Here is a 15,540-nt window from a genome sequence, read left to right on the forward strand (position 1 = left end):
CTGGCTGCCAAAAGGCATGCATGCACACACACACACACAACTTGAGGTAACTTTCCTCTGGCACAGAGCCGGACATTAATGATGTTCCAGCTGGTTTTAACAACTATTTATTTATTGAGGGAGTAATTTTGCAGTGTAGGGAACCTAATGAAGGTGTTTGGGGAATTCTTATGTATTAATCAACCTGCAGTGTTTGTCTTTTTCCAGAGAAAGTGAGAGAGAGAAGATGAGGGGAGAGTCTGGGAAAGCAGAGGAGATCACAGCACGGGAGGGAAAGGGGAGTACTATTCACTTTTGTATGCATGCATGCATGTGCGGACACCTCGCACATTTAGTTGAGTAAATAGAGGAGAAAAGGGCTATTTAAATGGTGACTTGGTGACAATATACTGTGACTGACAGAAGAAGGAGGGAGTAGATGGGAGGATGCTGTCAGCGCCTGATAACAGCTGTCTGCTCCACTTACAGGAGGGTAGACAGAAAGTGAGAGACAGAGAGAGGGAGAGCAGGAGAGACCCATACACACATAAACAGATGCACAGTAATGCACTCTTGCATATATTTCCAATTAAAGTTGTTGGTAGCGTCATTCATAAGTTACGTAATGCATATGGGAAAAAGCAGATTACAGAGTCCAACATGTAAATTTCCATGGGCACAAACAATCCACTGGCACTCTAGATGTCAACTGAGATGCAAAGTCACAAATCCACAACTCATACACACACACAGACACACACTCTTATTAAACATTCACTGGAGTGGGGTAATGAATGGGAGTCAACAATGAATTATGGATCATATTCTAATGGTTGACTTACCCCTCTCATTACTGGCATGCTAATGTGATTGGGAAACAAATGATTATCAGCTTTATTAGAATGGGGAAAAGAGCAGAAGCGCAGGAACTCCCAATACAACCCCGAGTCTTTCACCTGGAGAAAGGTGATGAGGAGGAAAACTGAGAAAACAAGAGAGCAGTGATCATTTCAGTTTGGAAACTGTCCAATGTCCTGGAATAATTCTTTTAATTATCATTTGCATCATTAACATTATTCTCACATCATTAAATCCAGCTAGGACACAAGGACAACAACACATCACTTAACAATATCACTCCTAATTACCATATTTTAATCATTTCTTCGTGGATTGAGTTCGCTTTAAAGGAAGACGTGTCTTTCTTTGTTGAAACAAAAATTATCGCATAATGAATTCCTCTCTGTACAGAGCCTAAACTTCCAAATGTGATACATTGAAGTGCATGCGTATGCACCTTCGGGCATTTATCATAGCGCTGGTCAAGGTGGAGACATCGCCTACAATTCATCTCTCGGCGTATTGGCACCAAAATACCTGCTTTTATGCTTTGCCCAGAGATTTATGAGCAACTAAAGGCATGAGTGGGTGCGTGTGAGTGTGTTAGGGTATGAATGCATACATTAGCAGTATATGCACACCTCACAGTCTGAAAGGGATCACGCTGATGTGCTTATTGACACATCACCTCCCGCTCACTTTTTCCTGTCCGCATGTCCCTTCTCCCCTCCCTCCATCCATCTATCCCTCAATCCATCACCTTCCTTTAAAAGCCTGTTAGGAAACCCAATACCTTTCATTAGCACAAAAAGATTAGCTTTTTAGCAGGAGGTGTGTGTGTGATTGTGTAGGTGGGGGTGTGTGTGAGCAGAGGAACAGTTGGTGGGAGAATAAATAAAGATAATCAAGGGATGCCTGTGCCAGACAGCCACTTAGTTTAACCTAGGCTGGGATGGTGCAAGTTCAAACACAAGCACATAGTTATAGGCACAGATACAAGACATTAAAAACTTCACAACAGTGATATTGAAAGAATTGGAGCTATCTGAAAAGTTTCATAAAGAAGCTGAGAGAATACAGACTACTCCGAAAGAGAAGCACTTTATGCAATATAATTAAAGTTATGACTCACTGTAATCTGTTTGCGAGTCATTTTAATGATACAATCATTTGAAATGTTAACTGATGAAGCTTAAATAGTATGAAATTGTGACAAAGCAGCATGTAAAAGATTTTTAAAGCCAGTGGTTTAGAAAGAAATCATGTTGCAACCTCTCCCCCCCCCCCCCCCCCCCCCCAAAAAAAAAATTGGATCTTTATAAAATGTAAATGAAAGGGAAATGAAGTGGAAATCACCTGAACATTGTATCTAAACAAAGGCAAGACCTCAAATGCTGAAACTTTTTCATACATATGCTAATCTGAAATTTCTAAATTTTCACATTTCAAAACAACAATAAAAAAAAACACCTCGTGGAACATTTCACAGCTAATAAGTGGCAACTTCACAATGACAGAAATGGTTTTGTAAAGAGCCTTTTATAAATAAAAATAGGAAGTGTTTACTGGGCCATGACAACTGGGCCATGACGACTACATCCTTTCATCCATCCTTTAATTTTTTTAAACACTTTTTAAATTCAGGCTCATGGGGGGAACTTGGGCTTATCTCAGCTGTCATAGGGTCAGAAGTGAGCTATACTCTGGACAGGTCTCCAGTCCATCACATGGCTAACACAGAGAGATAGACAAACATTCACACTCATATTCAGACCTACAGCCAGTTTAGGATAAGTAATTAACCTAACATGAGTTGGCATGTTGTCAGTGAATGCCTTGGTTGTTTTACAGTGGGCTACAAGCAGCCTGCCTGTACATCAGGAGATCTTGCTTTTTGCTGAATTACTGGTTGTTTAAAGTAAAATTTAATGCATTGTTTTTCCATTTTGTTGTAAGATGCTCATCAAAGTTATCTGAGTAATCAAAGCTGGCTTTTTGTATGTACAAAAACAGCATATACAGTATGTCAGTATATAATATGTCTGATTCAGTTTGTGTACAAAATGTTTAAAAGGCCACTGTAAGAAATTCAATTCTGCTGGAGGCACACTTTTTTTTTTCATGCATAATAAAGTACTAAGCACACAAGAACAAATGCTGTATACACAGATATCCTCTCATTAGGAAGATTTTGAATAATCTTAGGGTCCTTGCAATCAGTAAAAAATGTCCATGTATTTCCCATAGGATAAGATAACAGTCCTATTATTCTATAAGACAAACACACACACAGGCAGAAAAAAAATCTGTTATTTAGCCAACTGTTCCCTGGAGAGAGGGTCTTTAACAGTAACAAAGCAGCATCCAATCACTTACATGCTTTTCCCTCGTGCCTCCTTTTTCCATACAACACAATCTGAAGAACAAGATTACACACGAGTGAACGTACACACACAAACCTTCAGCTAATACCCATCAGCTTTTGGGACAGGAGAAAATCTATATTTCATCTGAGGAGCTGAAGTGTTTGTGCACACGCTGAGTTTGTTTGTCATTAGGCCTAACCCCTGCAGGTCACCTAATCAGGCTGATGTGTATGTGTGTTTAATTCTGTAAGGGTTGAGAAAAGCAAGAATACAACTGTGTGTCTGCGTGCATGCAAATAGTCATGCTACAGTGAGAGATGTGGGAGACAGAATCATGCAAACACACACTTGAGGCTGAATTAAAGTTATCGATTGGACGTGGCATGCTCTCACACAGAGATCAAAGCTTAACCCTGATCAATGCCTAATCTATTTGCTTGTTTGTGTGCGCACATGTTTTCATGCATCATCTCAATTTCTATCTTTCTGGAAAGACACATTCAACACTGTGAGACTTTCAGTGTTTTGTAACCAGGCTTCATCATCCCCACTGATGTAAGGCTAAGTCCACTAGAATGGTAATGGAATAATTTAAACATTATGTGGCTGGTAGAACTGTCAGATTTTTCCCATAAACCAGAATAATGGACCTTTTTTACTTGGCACTGTAGAAAAAGTGAAGAAATCACCCAAATTAAGTTCAGGACACTCATTTATATACCGAAAAACACTGAAAATATCAGAATCAGAATCAGAATCAGAATCAGAAAGGGTTTTATTGCCAAATGTTGAGCAGGTTTACAACATTAGGAAATTGCTGCGGTGCTTCAGTGCAAACATACTGTCATAAATTGCGCTTAAATAGACATGAAAAAATAAAAGTAAGAATAAGAATTAAAAGTGCTACGTAGAAAGATATATACATGAGTGCAGGTGGTGATCAGTGCCAAAACATGGAATGATGCAGTGAACACAGCGTAGGGTCATGTGTTAGTGGTGGGAACAGTCGTACGTTTATATCAGATAATACTCAACATATTATTTCACTGCAAGTCTTCTCACACTTACCAAGCTGCTGGACTGTATAGCCAACCCCCCCCCAGTTTCCAGTTCCCCACTCCGAATAAAAGTGAGATACCCGGAAAGGTCTCTTGAGTGGAGAAAGAAACTTCCACTCAGAAGGGATGTTACAAAATCCATCATGCAGATTTGTCCTTGAGTAAAATTTGCTTTATTGTCAAACGAGTCCCTCTCAGGTAGTTCAACACAAAAAAATCTTTTTAAAAATGTAATCGAGCAGCAAACCAAACACACCGCAAGCTAGCTGCTGAAGCCCTGGTCTTCTGGCTCTAAGAATAAATCAGTTTCCCGAAGCATTTCAGCACAATGACATCCACTTTGCATACGATAACACTGGAAGAACAAGGTCTGTTTGATAATAATGACAATGGATACCACCACAGTTAACTTACATGCAACATTAAACTGGCCACTGTAACAGTTATGAATGAATGGCACCAAAATGACAGACAATCAGACTTGATGGCCCACGATTTTATTCATCAGAGTGAGACCTCACTCTATCATTTCCTCTCCATCTACCGTCATTAGTACATCTACACATGCAACAGCCAAGTACTGTGGCAGCCAATCACACAAAGTAGTATAGTCATTTGGAAGGAGGATAGCTGCAGTTAGTGCATCAGTATGTTCAACTCCCTGCTTTGTCCTCAGATATATTTTAATGGAACCATGGAAACGCTCTTCTCCTTTCACCTCATTTGGCTAAACCACTGAGCATGAAAAAGATATAGGCTACATTATGCCATTACTCTTTATTTAATCGCACAGCAGGACAGTTTTTTAAATAAAGCACATGTCTTAACGTAGAACAACTGCGCTTAAAAGCTTTACTATTGTCATCCTGGTAAACATTAAAGTAACTGTAAGAAATAGAAATTTTACTTCTCCTTCTTTCATCATCTTTCCAGAATTTGTACTCTTAAATGTAATTCTACTGCAGTCTGGAGTCTTGTCATTTGTATTTGCCGAGAGGTTACCCAGGTGTATTTCATTCTTCTTTTATTGTTTTATGGTCTTAATATCTCTGAGGTGAGCAGATGATGATAAATCAATACAAACAATACTTTTTCTCCAAGGCAAATACCAAGGGAACGGTCAGTGTGTGTGTCATAGCTCGAATCTGTGCTGGATATAGGCATGCAGTGCACTTGCCAAATGTAAATCAGCTATTGATATGAAGCATAGGATTATATGCTTCGTATCAATAGCATTATATGAGTAGCCACAAGCAACAAGAAGATAAGACATGGTGGATATTTAGCTTAGACAATCCCGGGGAATTTCTGCCGCACCTCATAGGGAAACAGCCCCATCTACAGGATTTTAGCATGCGTGGAACCCAACGCCATCCCCTCCCACTTGGCGAAGTTACCATAACTTTAAATTCAAGTGCATCTCTTTGTTTCAGCAAAGCTTAATGAGTCTCCTGAGAGTACCCCCAGGTGAAATCGCTCTAAAATAAAACTCCCCTTCTCTAACACAGAACAATGCTGTTTGGGTTTTGCTGTTTTGTTTTTTTAAATACAGAAAATACTGTATGTGCAGATTTTAGATGGGACACTGCAGCACTTTGCCAGCAAAATAAAGGTGTTCTCTTTCACAGTGTTGACTTGGTGAACAATATCCTGGAAGTGGTCAGCATGGACTCAGCGTTTCTGGACACAAGGTGCTGGGTTCCCCCAGAACTAAAAGCAAAAAAAACACGAGCATCTGCACATGCTCACACTTGATATACTCAGAGGAGCGCAAGCTCAGGGCTTAAATACACACACACACACACACACAATGGGAGATTGGCCATGCTCTCTAACCCCTTTCTGTGTACACGGACCTGCCTCTCAAATATCACTGAGTCCAGACAGAGGAGAAAGACCTTTGCAGAACAAAGAAAGGTTCTGATAAGGAAGCGCTTGCTGGTGACACCCTGCCTTTTCTTCTAACTACAAAGAGACCATCTGCCCCTGCTGGCTCGTCCGAATTGTCCTCTTCTCTTGACTCATTTCAGATATGACGAAAACACCAAAGACATTTGGAAAAAAAAACACAGGCGCGAAAGAGGGGGCAGTTTTTGAAGTGGGTTGCATTGGAGTGATGAAAGGGACAATATTGAAGTTGCAGAGTTGAGCGAGCTTGTAACATAGGGTTAGGCTGAAGAGCTCAGAAGGAGTAAGCAAAGTAACCTTGACAAGAGCAGCTACATTTCACCCAGACTTACTCTCTTTTTAGGGTCCCTGAGGTGTCAAAAGGCTGCTTAAATTAATAAAAGAAAAGGAAAAACAAAACTCTACAGTATAACAGTATACATCATTATAGAGTTTGCTGATTCTCGTAAGTAGTGCTTTTGTGTGTCTTCGCTTGTGCGTGCATGTGTGTGTGTCGAAAAGAGCTGGAAGCCATGCAGAGGTATGAGACAGATGTGTGTGCCGGTCATTACTGTAATAGCTCCATTTACTTCATCTACCCTGGGAGGGACATCTGGTCAGCACCATCTGGACACACACAAACCATACATGGCAACCGCCATCCGTGATGGGGTTTCATGGGTAGCCAGCCAGCAACAGGAGGAAAGCTTCAAAATGGTCATTACATATGTGTGTATGTCTGACAGTGCACGCATTAGCCATCTCTGTCACTCTCTCAGTTTCTCTCCCAGTGACTTCCTTCTCACTGAGTTCACGTCTTCCTTTTTTCTCATCTCGAGCCTCCTCTTTCATACATTTCTCAGCCTCCCCTGAGTCCGACTGCTTCTGAAATGAATCCGTCGATTTTGCCCAGAGACTAAAATGCAAAATGAAAAAAGCCACGGTGAGTAGTACCAAAGTGCAATTGTCTGAGACTCCTACAGTGCCGAGGAGATGATGGTCATCATTTTCTAAGTGCGTGTGTTTGTGTGTATGCGCACGTGTGTGTGTGTGTGTGTGTGTGTGTGTGTGTGTGTGTGTGTGTGTGTGTGTGTGTGTGTGTGTGTGTGTGTGTGTGTGTATGCGCGTGACTGAAAGATACACAAACCTCGAGCTCATCTACATTTCCTCCTGGGTGAGGACAGGGAAAAGCGTGATGAGGACAGGAGTAGAAGGAGCGGTTGAGAAGCGAGGCAGAGAGTGAGCCCAGCTGAAGCTCAAGAACGGCAGCCTGATTGTCAAGCAACACGTAGCCATGGCAACGACAAATGGGGAGAGCAATGAAAAGAGGTACAGAAACAGTGGAGGGGAAAAAAGAAATGGGGGAGATGCTTCAGGTTAAAACTACATTGCTCAGAGATTTAAAAAGAAAAGAATTTAGCTGCTTTCTTACGCTACACTGGAGACTAATGTTACATCCACTCACAGGTGATATTTCAGTTACAGTCAAGAGCACGGAGATTAAATATTGCCTGGGGATACTTCTTCCATGTGGTCTCACCCTTCCAGTTTAGATTGCTCAGCAGTGTTCAGTAGTACACTTTAATATTTATCCCTAAGTGCGTATCTCTTTTCTGCTGTTGTGCTCTTCTACTTCTTCATCACTCCATTCTCGCTTTCATTTGTATTCTGTGTGCATACTGCCTCTCCTCATTCTCCAGCCCGCCATACACCCTTTTTTCCTCCTTTGTCTCTCCGTTGGTTCCCTCTCCCTTATTGCCCAAAGATCTCTTTTTCTGGCCTCCATCCCCTCCAACCCTGCAGAGAAGAGCTGACATTGGGCATGAGGTCAGAGAGATGGGCAGTCATGCTCCTGCTGTCAGCCAGCTCAAATGGGCTTAGATACAGTGTGTGGAGAGACCTAAGGGACACCCTGACTAGCCTTCGGCGCTGGCTTGGCATATACAGACACACACACACAAAACTCCTACACATTCAATCACACATACATACGTTAAAACCAACAAAAATGTCACCTTCACTTGTAACAAGGACATTCATTCAAGCTGCACATATAAAATGAGCGTGTGAAAGCCCATACATGAAAGCACACACATGGTTTTACTCACACAAACACAGTGAGACGTGGAATAACAGATTACAGAAAGGACAAATTCCTTTGGAGAGCAGTGGATTATTGGCTGTTAAAAACAGACTTTTGAAAAATAGAGATATAAACCTCCATGTGTCATATGCATGGACTGGATATATGGAATAGGCATATACCAGGAAAAAAATAAAGTAATTAAAGTAAAATATTAATTAAACTTCATTAGATCTTTTCAACTAGCCTTCTGTTCAAAGAACGCTTGTGTCATCTATTGGTGGATATTACATTGCCATAAGTAACTATAAGGTTAGCACCGCACTGAAATGTCAGACTCTCCAGTCAGCTCATTTGAAATTGGGATATGATTACATCTTTGTATTAATGTTAAACTCAGAAATTGCAGGATCTTTAAAAGGGTAATCATTGCTGTGGTATTTTAAGTAACACAGTTAGAGAAATGTCCCATTTTTCCACATTTTTACACAAATGGCATAACATATATAATAGGATGTCATGGCTAGGGTCACTTTGGATTACAGAAAGAAGGATGCTGTCAGAAGCACTGTACCAAACTGCCCCCAGGTGGCAATGATACACATTGCAAAGGTTAGATAAAGAGGACGTAAACAAAGCTGTGTACTTTGATAAATTAGTCGAATGGATATTTTTTCTCTGTATTTTGCTTTATTATTAGAATAAGAAACTCTTTAGGGAAACCTGTACAGTATGTTTTGTTTCCCTAAGACACACCTATAATATAAATTACATCATTTGAGTTTCTTAATAATATTAAGCTCATCACACATCAATATATATGCATATTTAAGGTGAAACATTACCTGCACTGGAGTAGTTGTTGCAGTTGGGCCTCCTCTGAAGGCTCAGGTTACAGGATAGGATTGCAGGGCACACAGGCTACATAAATGGCCACCTCCATTCAGGGTAATGAAGGCAGTCCGTAGTGCTTCGTCACCTGCCCATCAAGAAGTGTATCACTTTTCATACCTGGAGAAGAGAGAAGGAAAAGTTTGTTGAGTAGAAAGAGCTCATCCATGTTATGTGCTGGGAAATACCAGTTTATAGCTTCATAGGTTGTTATAGATATTTGACAAGAAGGACTGGTAAGTACATACCTGTTAGCTCACTGTTGGTGATACTCTTTTCTTATTTCACATTCCTCTACACATTGTTGTGTCCTTCCTGCCCGCTAAGAGCTTCATGGCTGAAGCCACCAGCATGAGAAGCAGCAGTGGAGGTTTAGGCAGCGGAGGGGCTGGGGGAGTGCGTGCCTCCCAGGAGCCCACTCTCAAAGCCGGGGTGGTTTTGTCAGATGAGAGAGTGGACTTCCTCCGGGAGCAGGCCTTCTATGTGCTGAGAGTGAAGACAGATAAGTGGAACCGCTTCATTGGTGCTGATGAGAACCAGAAGATTATACTGGATTTTCTGGACCACATCTGGACTAACAGGCTGCTGCTTTTCACTGGACCTGGAGGGACACTGCATGCAGGGGATGCTCAAGTAAGATAAATGCACAGAAGGACAATGATAAATGTATATGTATACAGATAAAAGTGATGAAAAATTCAGGCAACTGCTTTTATAAATGTTGTTTTCATCTCCCCACCCAGTCTTGAATAAATATTTAATAGAGCATAAACTGTTTATACTAACATCTCTGAGGTAAACATAAGAGGAACAGTTATGATACACATATTTTCACAATCTTTAGTGAATTTAGTTCCTATAAGTGACAAAAGCTGGCATACAGGTACACAGGTGTTTAACAGAAACTCCTGGGTTTGTAATCTGCACTCCATCTAATATACACATTTTTCTGAAATAAGTCGCTACTTATTTCTAGTGCTTTCAATGTTCTTGAAAGCATTCCCACTGTTTTTTCATCTGTGAAGACATCCCCGCCATGGAAGACCAAGCTGCTGTGTGTCCTAAAGAAGGGCGTGAAGAGAATTTCCCGAGAAGGATTCAGACATCAGTTCAGGCTGGGAGAAGTACCTGGATACCCAATGGAGCACCTGCCTGTTGTCATATCTGAGGTTGGGTAGTGTGTTCAGGTGTAGGATGTCTACAAGTGCACATTTTCATATATGTTGACTGTGGATGGAAAATTTTCTGGTTTACAGTTTTTCTGGTAAGTTCTGTGTACGTGTCCTTGTGTAATTTGTGTGCGTGTATAGCTACCTTATGAACACCTCTTCATACAGGTGCTGGTGTGTGTGCTATCCAACGGTCTCAACCACGAGTCCTGGCCGAGGGTGGTGTCTGATGACATCCACAGGCACCTGGAGAAGCTGAGGAGCAAGGTGGTCACTCTGAGAGGCCGAGCCGAGGGGCGAACACTGCTGCCCCTACCCCTGTACGTGGAGAGGGCACGACCTCAGGACATTGTGCTAAGGTCGGTGGTGTCACAATACACAGACAGCCAAATTATAGCTGAGAATGTTGGGAATTTTTAAAGTGTTGCGATGGCTTTGAATGGTGTCTCCGAATTAATCGGTTATTTTTAATTATAATTTATAATTGTAAAAGTTTCATTTGCCGCCCTTTTTTCAGGATGGAAAGGGGCAGGGCATGGGGAGCATTTACCTGGTAAACAGGCTGTTTTCTGGTCAAGTTCGTCGATGAAAATGTTCCGTTTGTCAGACATATTACAAGAAAAGTGGGCGTCCTTGTGTTTTACAAGAAACAAGACAAAAGACGGGATTCAGAAAGTGAAAAAGCAGGGTCAGCTGTCATATTTGTTTTCTCCTTGAGTCAAGTTTAGACAAATTGCTGCACAGTGGCGGAATGTTTTTCTTTCATGTTAGCTAAAGTTTACCTTGAGACCTTGAGGAACTTGGAAAACGCCTTCAACACAGCATCGTCAGTTAAACAGCTAAGTCTGACAAAGTTTAAGCAGTGGAGTTAAGTCATTAGCGCAAAAGTCCTACAGTAACTCGTTTTATTTCTGATATTAGCTTAATAGTGAAGAGTGAGGGTTTACATACTTGGCTATTGTCAGACTTTTGAAGAATGTATGGAGTAAGAGGTAATTGAATAATGTAACAAGAAGTTACATTAGTACTGGTAAACGCTGGTTGGCATTAACAATGTCCTAGAGAAATAATATACAGTACCTCATTTGTAGCGTTCGTATTGTACGTATAGCTTCAGTAGCTCACTTCTATTTTTATCCAGACTGATTGCTCTCACTCTGTCCCTCTCAGCCACACTGGATGGCCACTGGACCGTGGCTTGTTATACTCTATAGAAACTCTGATTGTGCAGTGGTCCAGACAGATATGGAGTGTGCTGAAGAAAGACTCTGGTATGATGCTGCTTCAGGGAAACCACCCAGGCCCCAGCGTGGAGCTTCAGTTCTGGGCAGCTCAAAGGGAAAACCTGCTGGGCATCCAGTCACAAGTATGACGTTATAAAATAAGTATAAGACTCGTGTTATTCATTAGTTTAAAAAGAACAAAAAAAATGTATGTAATGTATGTTAAATGTATGTTAAATGTTTATTAAATGCGTCCAAAGTTAAATAACAGTAGAGGTATATAAAAGTCGTCCCCGTGAGCCAAAGCTCAGCCTCCAGATTGCTCTGAATAGTGAGTTTCCACTTGTTATTTTCTATTGCTGCAAGGAGCTGACATCAGCTCCTCCTGGATTTCTTTATATAGTCATCTGCTACAGGTACAGCCACCTTTAAAGTACTGACAGCACAGCTCACAAGCAATGGCAGACTTCTGGAGAATGATCATCCAGAAGGGACGTTTAAAGGGAAGGTTAAAGAGTCAGCTTGTTTCAGTCCATTTAAAGAGCTGTGAATGCTGGGGTGCTCTAGTGGAATCACAATATACAGGAAGGAAACCTGACAACTAATGAAATTTTACTTTATATTCATTGTATGCGATGCTTAATGTTGAGATGTGTCCCTGTGTCAAATGGTAAATGGCCTGTATTTATATAGCGCTTTACTAGTCCCTAAGGACCCCAAAGCGCTTTACATATCCAGTCATCCACCCATTCACACACACATTCACACACTGGTGATGGCAAGCTACATTGTAGCCACAGCCACCCTGGGGCGCACTGACACCAATACAGATGAACAGAGAGGGCAGCAATGACGAAAGTTGTCAGTGTAGTACAAAACCTGTACATTTATTATACTCTTGAAATAATAAGTCAGTGCATGTTAATATGAGATCCTTGGTTCCAGATCCGCAGCTCCAAAGTGGAGCAGATCGTGGAGATCCTGAGAAGAGTCAAGAGCAGTTACTACTCCGCCTTCAAGGACGTCTGCGTCAAAGTCAATGAGGGTAGATCAGCATTACTTCTCATTCATCAAGGCTTTAATTTGTTTTGTCATCATGACATGAGTATGACAGCTCCAGCTCCCATTTAGTTTAATTTAAGAAACAGATCAAGCATAAATTTTTCTTTATGCTTACTGAACCCAGAATTTTACAGCATTGTTACCCTAACAGAACCTTTTTTTTCTATACTTTGCCTTTTCATTGCATTTTCTGTGTCATCATGCTCACTTAACAATCATGGGAAGTGCAGATATCATGTTTACACTGGTGCTAAATAAATGTAATCAGAGATCACACCTTTTAGAGCACCATAAATGCCCCATTATGTTCACGTTATCGACTGATACTTGTGGATGTAATTATCACAGCCGTGCTGGAAGCAGAAGACATAGATCTGTATCTACGCCCTCTAAGGAGACTGATTACAAACTTGGAGGAGAAGAGTTTTCCACAGGTGGATGCGCTATTACCTCCTCTTTTTCACACGCTCTGCCTCATCTGGAGTCATTCCCAGTATTACTGCACTCCTCAGCGAATGGTGGTGCTTCTGCAGGAGTTCTGCAACCTGATCATTGAAAAGGTACAGGTGATGCATGTCTGTGCACATGTGATGAAAAGGAGACGAAGGAAGAGGAATTAAAAATTTATCTCTGTAACGACTTTGTGTCTGAATACAGGCCTTTGCCTATTTAATCCCTGAAGAGTTGTTTAAGATGGAGCTTGAGGAAGGGATGGAGAGAGTACAGATAAGCATCTCAGTTCTGCGCACCTTCAAGAAATTGTTTCACACTTACCGCGAGCAGATCCCGAAGTATTACAAACACTCACAGAGCATCAAGCTCTGGGACTTTCCAGCGAAACTTGTGTTTCAACGCTCAGATTGCATCATGGAAAGGCTTCTTATGATCGAGGTCTGTATCTTGGTTTTCCAGGAAAATTGAAAAATCAACATCTCTCACTCCTATAAAGGAGGGAGTATTTTTTTAATCAAGTAAATCTGCATGAAAATGCATATTTTTGAACTTCAGCTCCACGATATTATGCTGATCCATCACTGTCTTTTCTCATTTCACTCGTAGGAACTTTTTGCAACAGCACTGGACTTTCTGAAGCTGGAGAAAATTGAATTAGGTGGATCCAGAGGGAAAATCTTAAGTGAGATGGTCTTCAGCATGAGTGAGGAGTTTCATGACCGCTGGCGGACCCTTAGAGAGAGCAAATATGACCCCTTGGACTGCACTAATGACGTGAGAGCTACTGAGAGAGTTGCCGTTGTTTTTAATATCACGCTGCTCTTTAATTGTGGCATTGGCTGGCACAGGCAAATAATAAAAAATAACAATTATATTTTATTTTTCTGCCCAGCAGTACAATAATTGAAAGGTAGAAAAGCAGAGTAGTTGCTAAGCAACACACAAGAACAAGTGGCAGGAGTCATTATTAGTCAGCGCATCAATATTTAATTTACTGGATATTTTACAATAGTTTTCAGCGTGGCTCAGAACAGGAACTCGATCAGAAATTGATCTGTGTTATAATATATTTCTCTCAAGTATGTGTTAATCCAGTCAATACTGATTAAATGAGCTAAGGAGGAATTTTATGGAATGAAATTGTCTAATAATTTAAATTGAATCAAAGCTTTTTAATCACAAAGGCTTCTCAAAATACCCATCATTTCCCCTCTAATGCCTTCTCAGGATTTTGTGAACCACTATAGGTGTTTCTTGGAGCAGAACAAAGATTTTGACCAAAGGCTGGGAACTGTCCTCAATTTGGCCTTTCAGCACTCCAAAAACCTGAAGTCAGCCTTTAAGGTAGGCCGGTTACTCCTTTAAAAATCATTTAGTAGTTTACTTAAAGTAGCAAGTGTACGACATTTAGCAAGTTAACATAATAGCATCATTTGGTTGTTTTGGGGGATTTCAACTAGTGGAGTGTACATGTTTTGTGCCTTGAATGTACAAAATGTCACAAAGCTGCTGTTGTTCCATCTAGCTGTTGAAGATGTTTGGCACCCTGCTTGAGAGACCCAGAATCCACCAGCTGTTTTCACCTAATTACAGTGTGCTGTTGGACATGTTTAGCCAGGAAGTAGGCCACTGCCAGTTTATACTTGATCAACACAAAGATGGGGTGAGACAGATTGAAATTATGTTCCTAATTACTCGCACACATTTGCTTCACAATACGCCACGATTCAGCTGCCGTATTTTACGTGTGTGTCTGTGTGTGTTGTGAGTGTTTTATGTGTGTATTAATTAACGGTTTGATCAAGTTTAGCAATTTAAAACACTTCATTTTTGTCTTAGCAGTGAGTTTTATAATGTCTCTGGGTACCTGGGTTTTTCCTGCATACATAATTTGATTTTCAGTTGCCCCAAAGAGATTTTAGACTGAATTTTTTTTTTTTAAATTACAAGGGTTGTAATTAAGATTACAATGCTTGGCTATTATTTTTAATTACTGAAGCACATTAGGCATTTTTTTAATCAAATAACCAGACATCTTTGTTTAAGCACATGTGCACTTATTACATGTTTTCATTTACAGTTATTGTATGTTTATATGTTTACAATGTAGGTTGTCTGACACACAGGAAAAACAAAATGATGAGATTTCATTTGGGATTGTTCTGTGTCTTCAGTTTTTGGACCCAGCACAGTGCTGTGACACACAGGACACTGTGAGAGACATAAAGTTAACACCAGCTGGTATTCACAAAATAAATGGCACTGCTAAGAAATACATTGTGTGTGAGTGTGAGAGTGAATGAATAGTGGCATTGTAAAGCGCTTTGGGTGCCTTGAAAAGCGCTATATAAATCCAATCCATTATTATTATTATTTCCTGTATACTGGGAGCTTAATTTAAATAATATGAATATTATTAAAAATATGTAAACAGAGCCTTTGCACACTTGCATAGAAATGTAAACATCCACAGCTCACTGCTCTTACACCCAGCGAGAACAGTGTCGTTAATTACAGCGGAAACATAGT

The 15,540-nt window shown here is 40.7% G+C and overlaps 1 protein-coding gene across 4 annotated transcripts in view; it reads left to right on the top strand.

Moving 5' to 3' along the window:
• Positions 1-6,996: 6,996 nt before the first annotated feature.
• The window catches only part of dnah9l (dynein, axonemal, heavy polypeptide 9 like), a 53,878-nt gene continuing 45,334 nt past the window's right edge, over positions 6,997-15,540 (top strand). For all 4 annotated transcript variants that reach the window (XM_082512174.1, XM_082512175.1, XM_082512176.1 and 1 more), the window contains exons 1-12: positions 6,997-7,073; positions 7,268-7,459; positions 9,434-9,737; positions 10,130-10,273; positions 10,442-10,632; positions 11,444-11,639; positions 12,442-12,541; positions 12,907-13,118; positions 13,216-13,449; positions 13,618-13,785; positions 14,239-14,355; positions 14,537-14,674. In XM_082512174.1, the coding sequence (XP_082368300.1) occupies positions 7,425-7,459; positions 9,434-9,737; positions 10,130-10,273; positions 10,442-10,632; positions 11,444-11,639; positions 12,442-12,541; positions 12,907-13,118; positions 13,216-13,449; positions 13,618-13,785; positions 14,239-14,355; positions 14,537-14,674 (1,839 nt within the window). In that variant the 5' untranslated portion in view covers positions 6,997-7,073; positions 7,268-7,424. The remainder of the gene's footprint in view (positions 7,074-7,267; positions 7,460-9,433; positions 9,738-10,129; positions 10,274-10,441; positions 10,633-11,443; positions 11,640-12,441; positions 12,542-12,906; positions 13,119-13,215; positions 13,450-13,617; positions 13,786-14,238; positions 14,356-14,536; positions 14,675-15,540) is intronic.

This window comes from Aulonocara stuartgranti, assembly GCF_965226115.1.
Source record: "Aulonocara stuartgranti genome assembly, chromosome: 18".
Classification (NCBI taxonomy): domain Eukaryota; kingdom Metazoa; phylum Chordata; class Actinopteri; order Cichliformes; family Cichlidae; genus Aulonocara; species Aulonocara stuartgranti.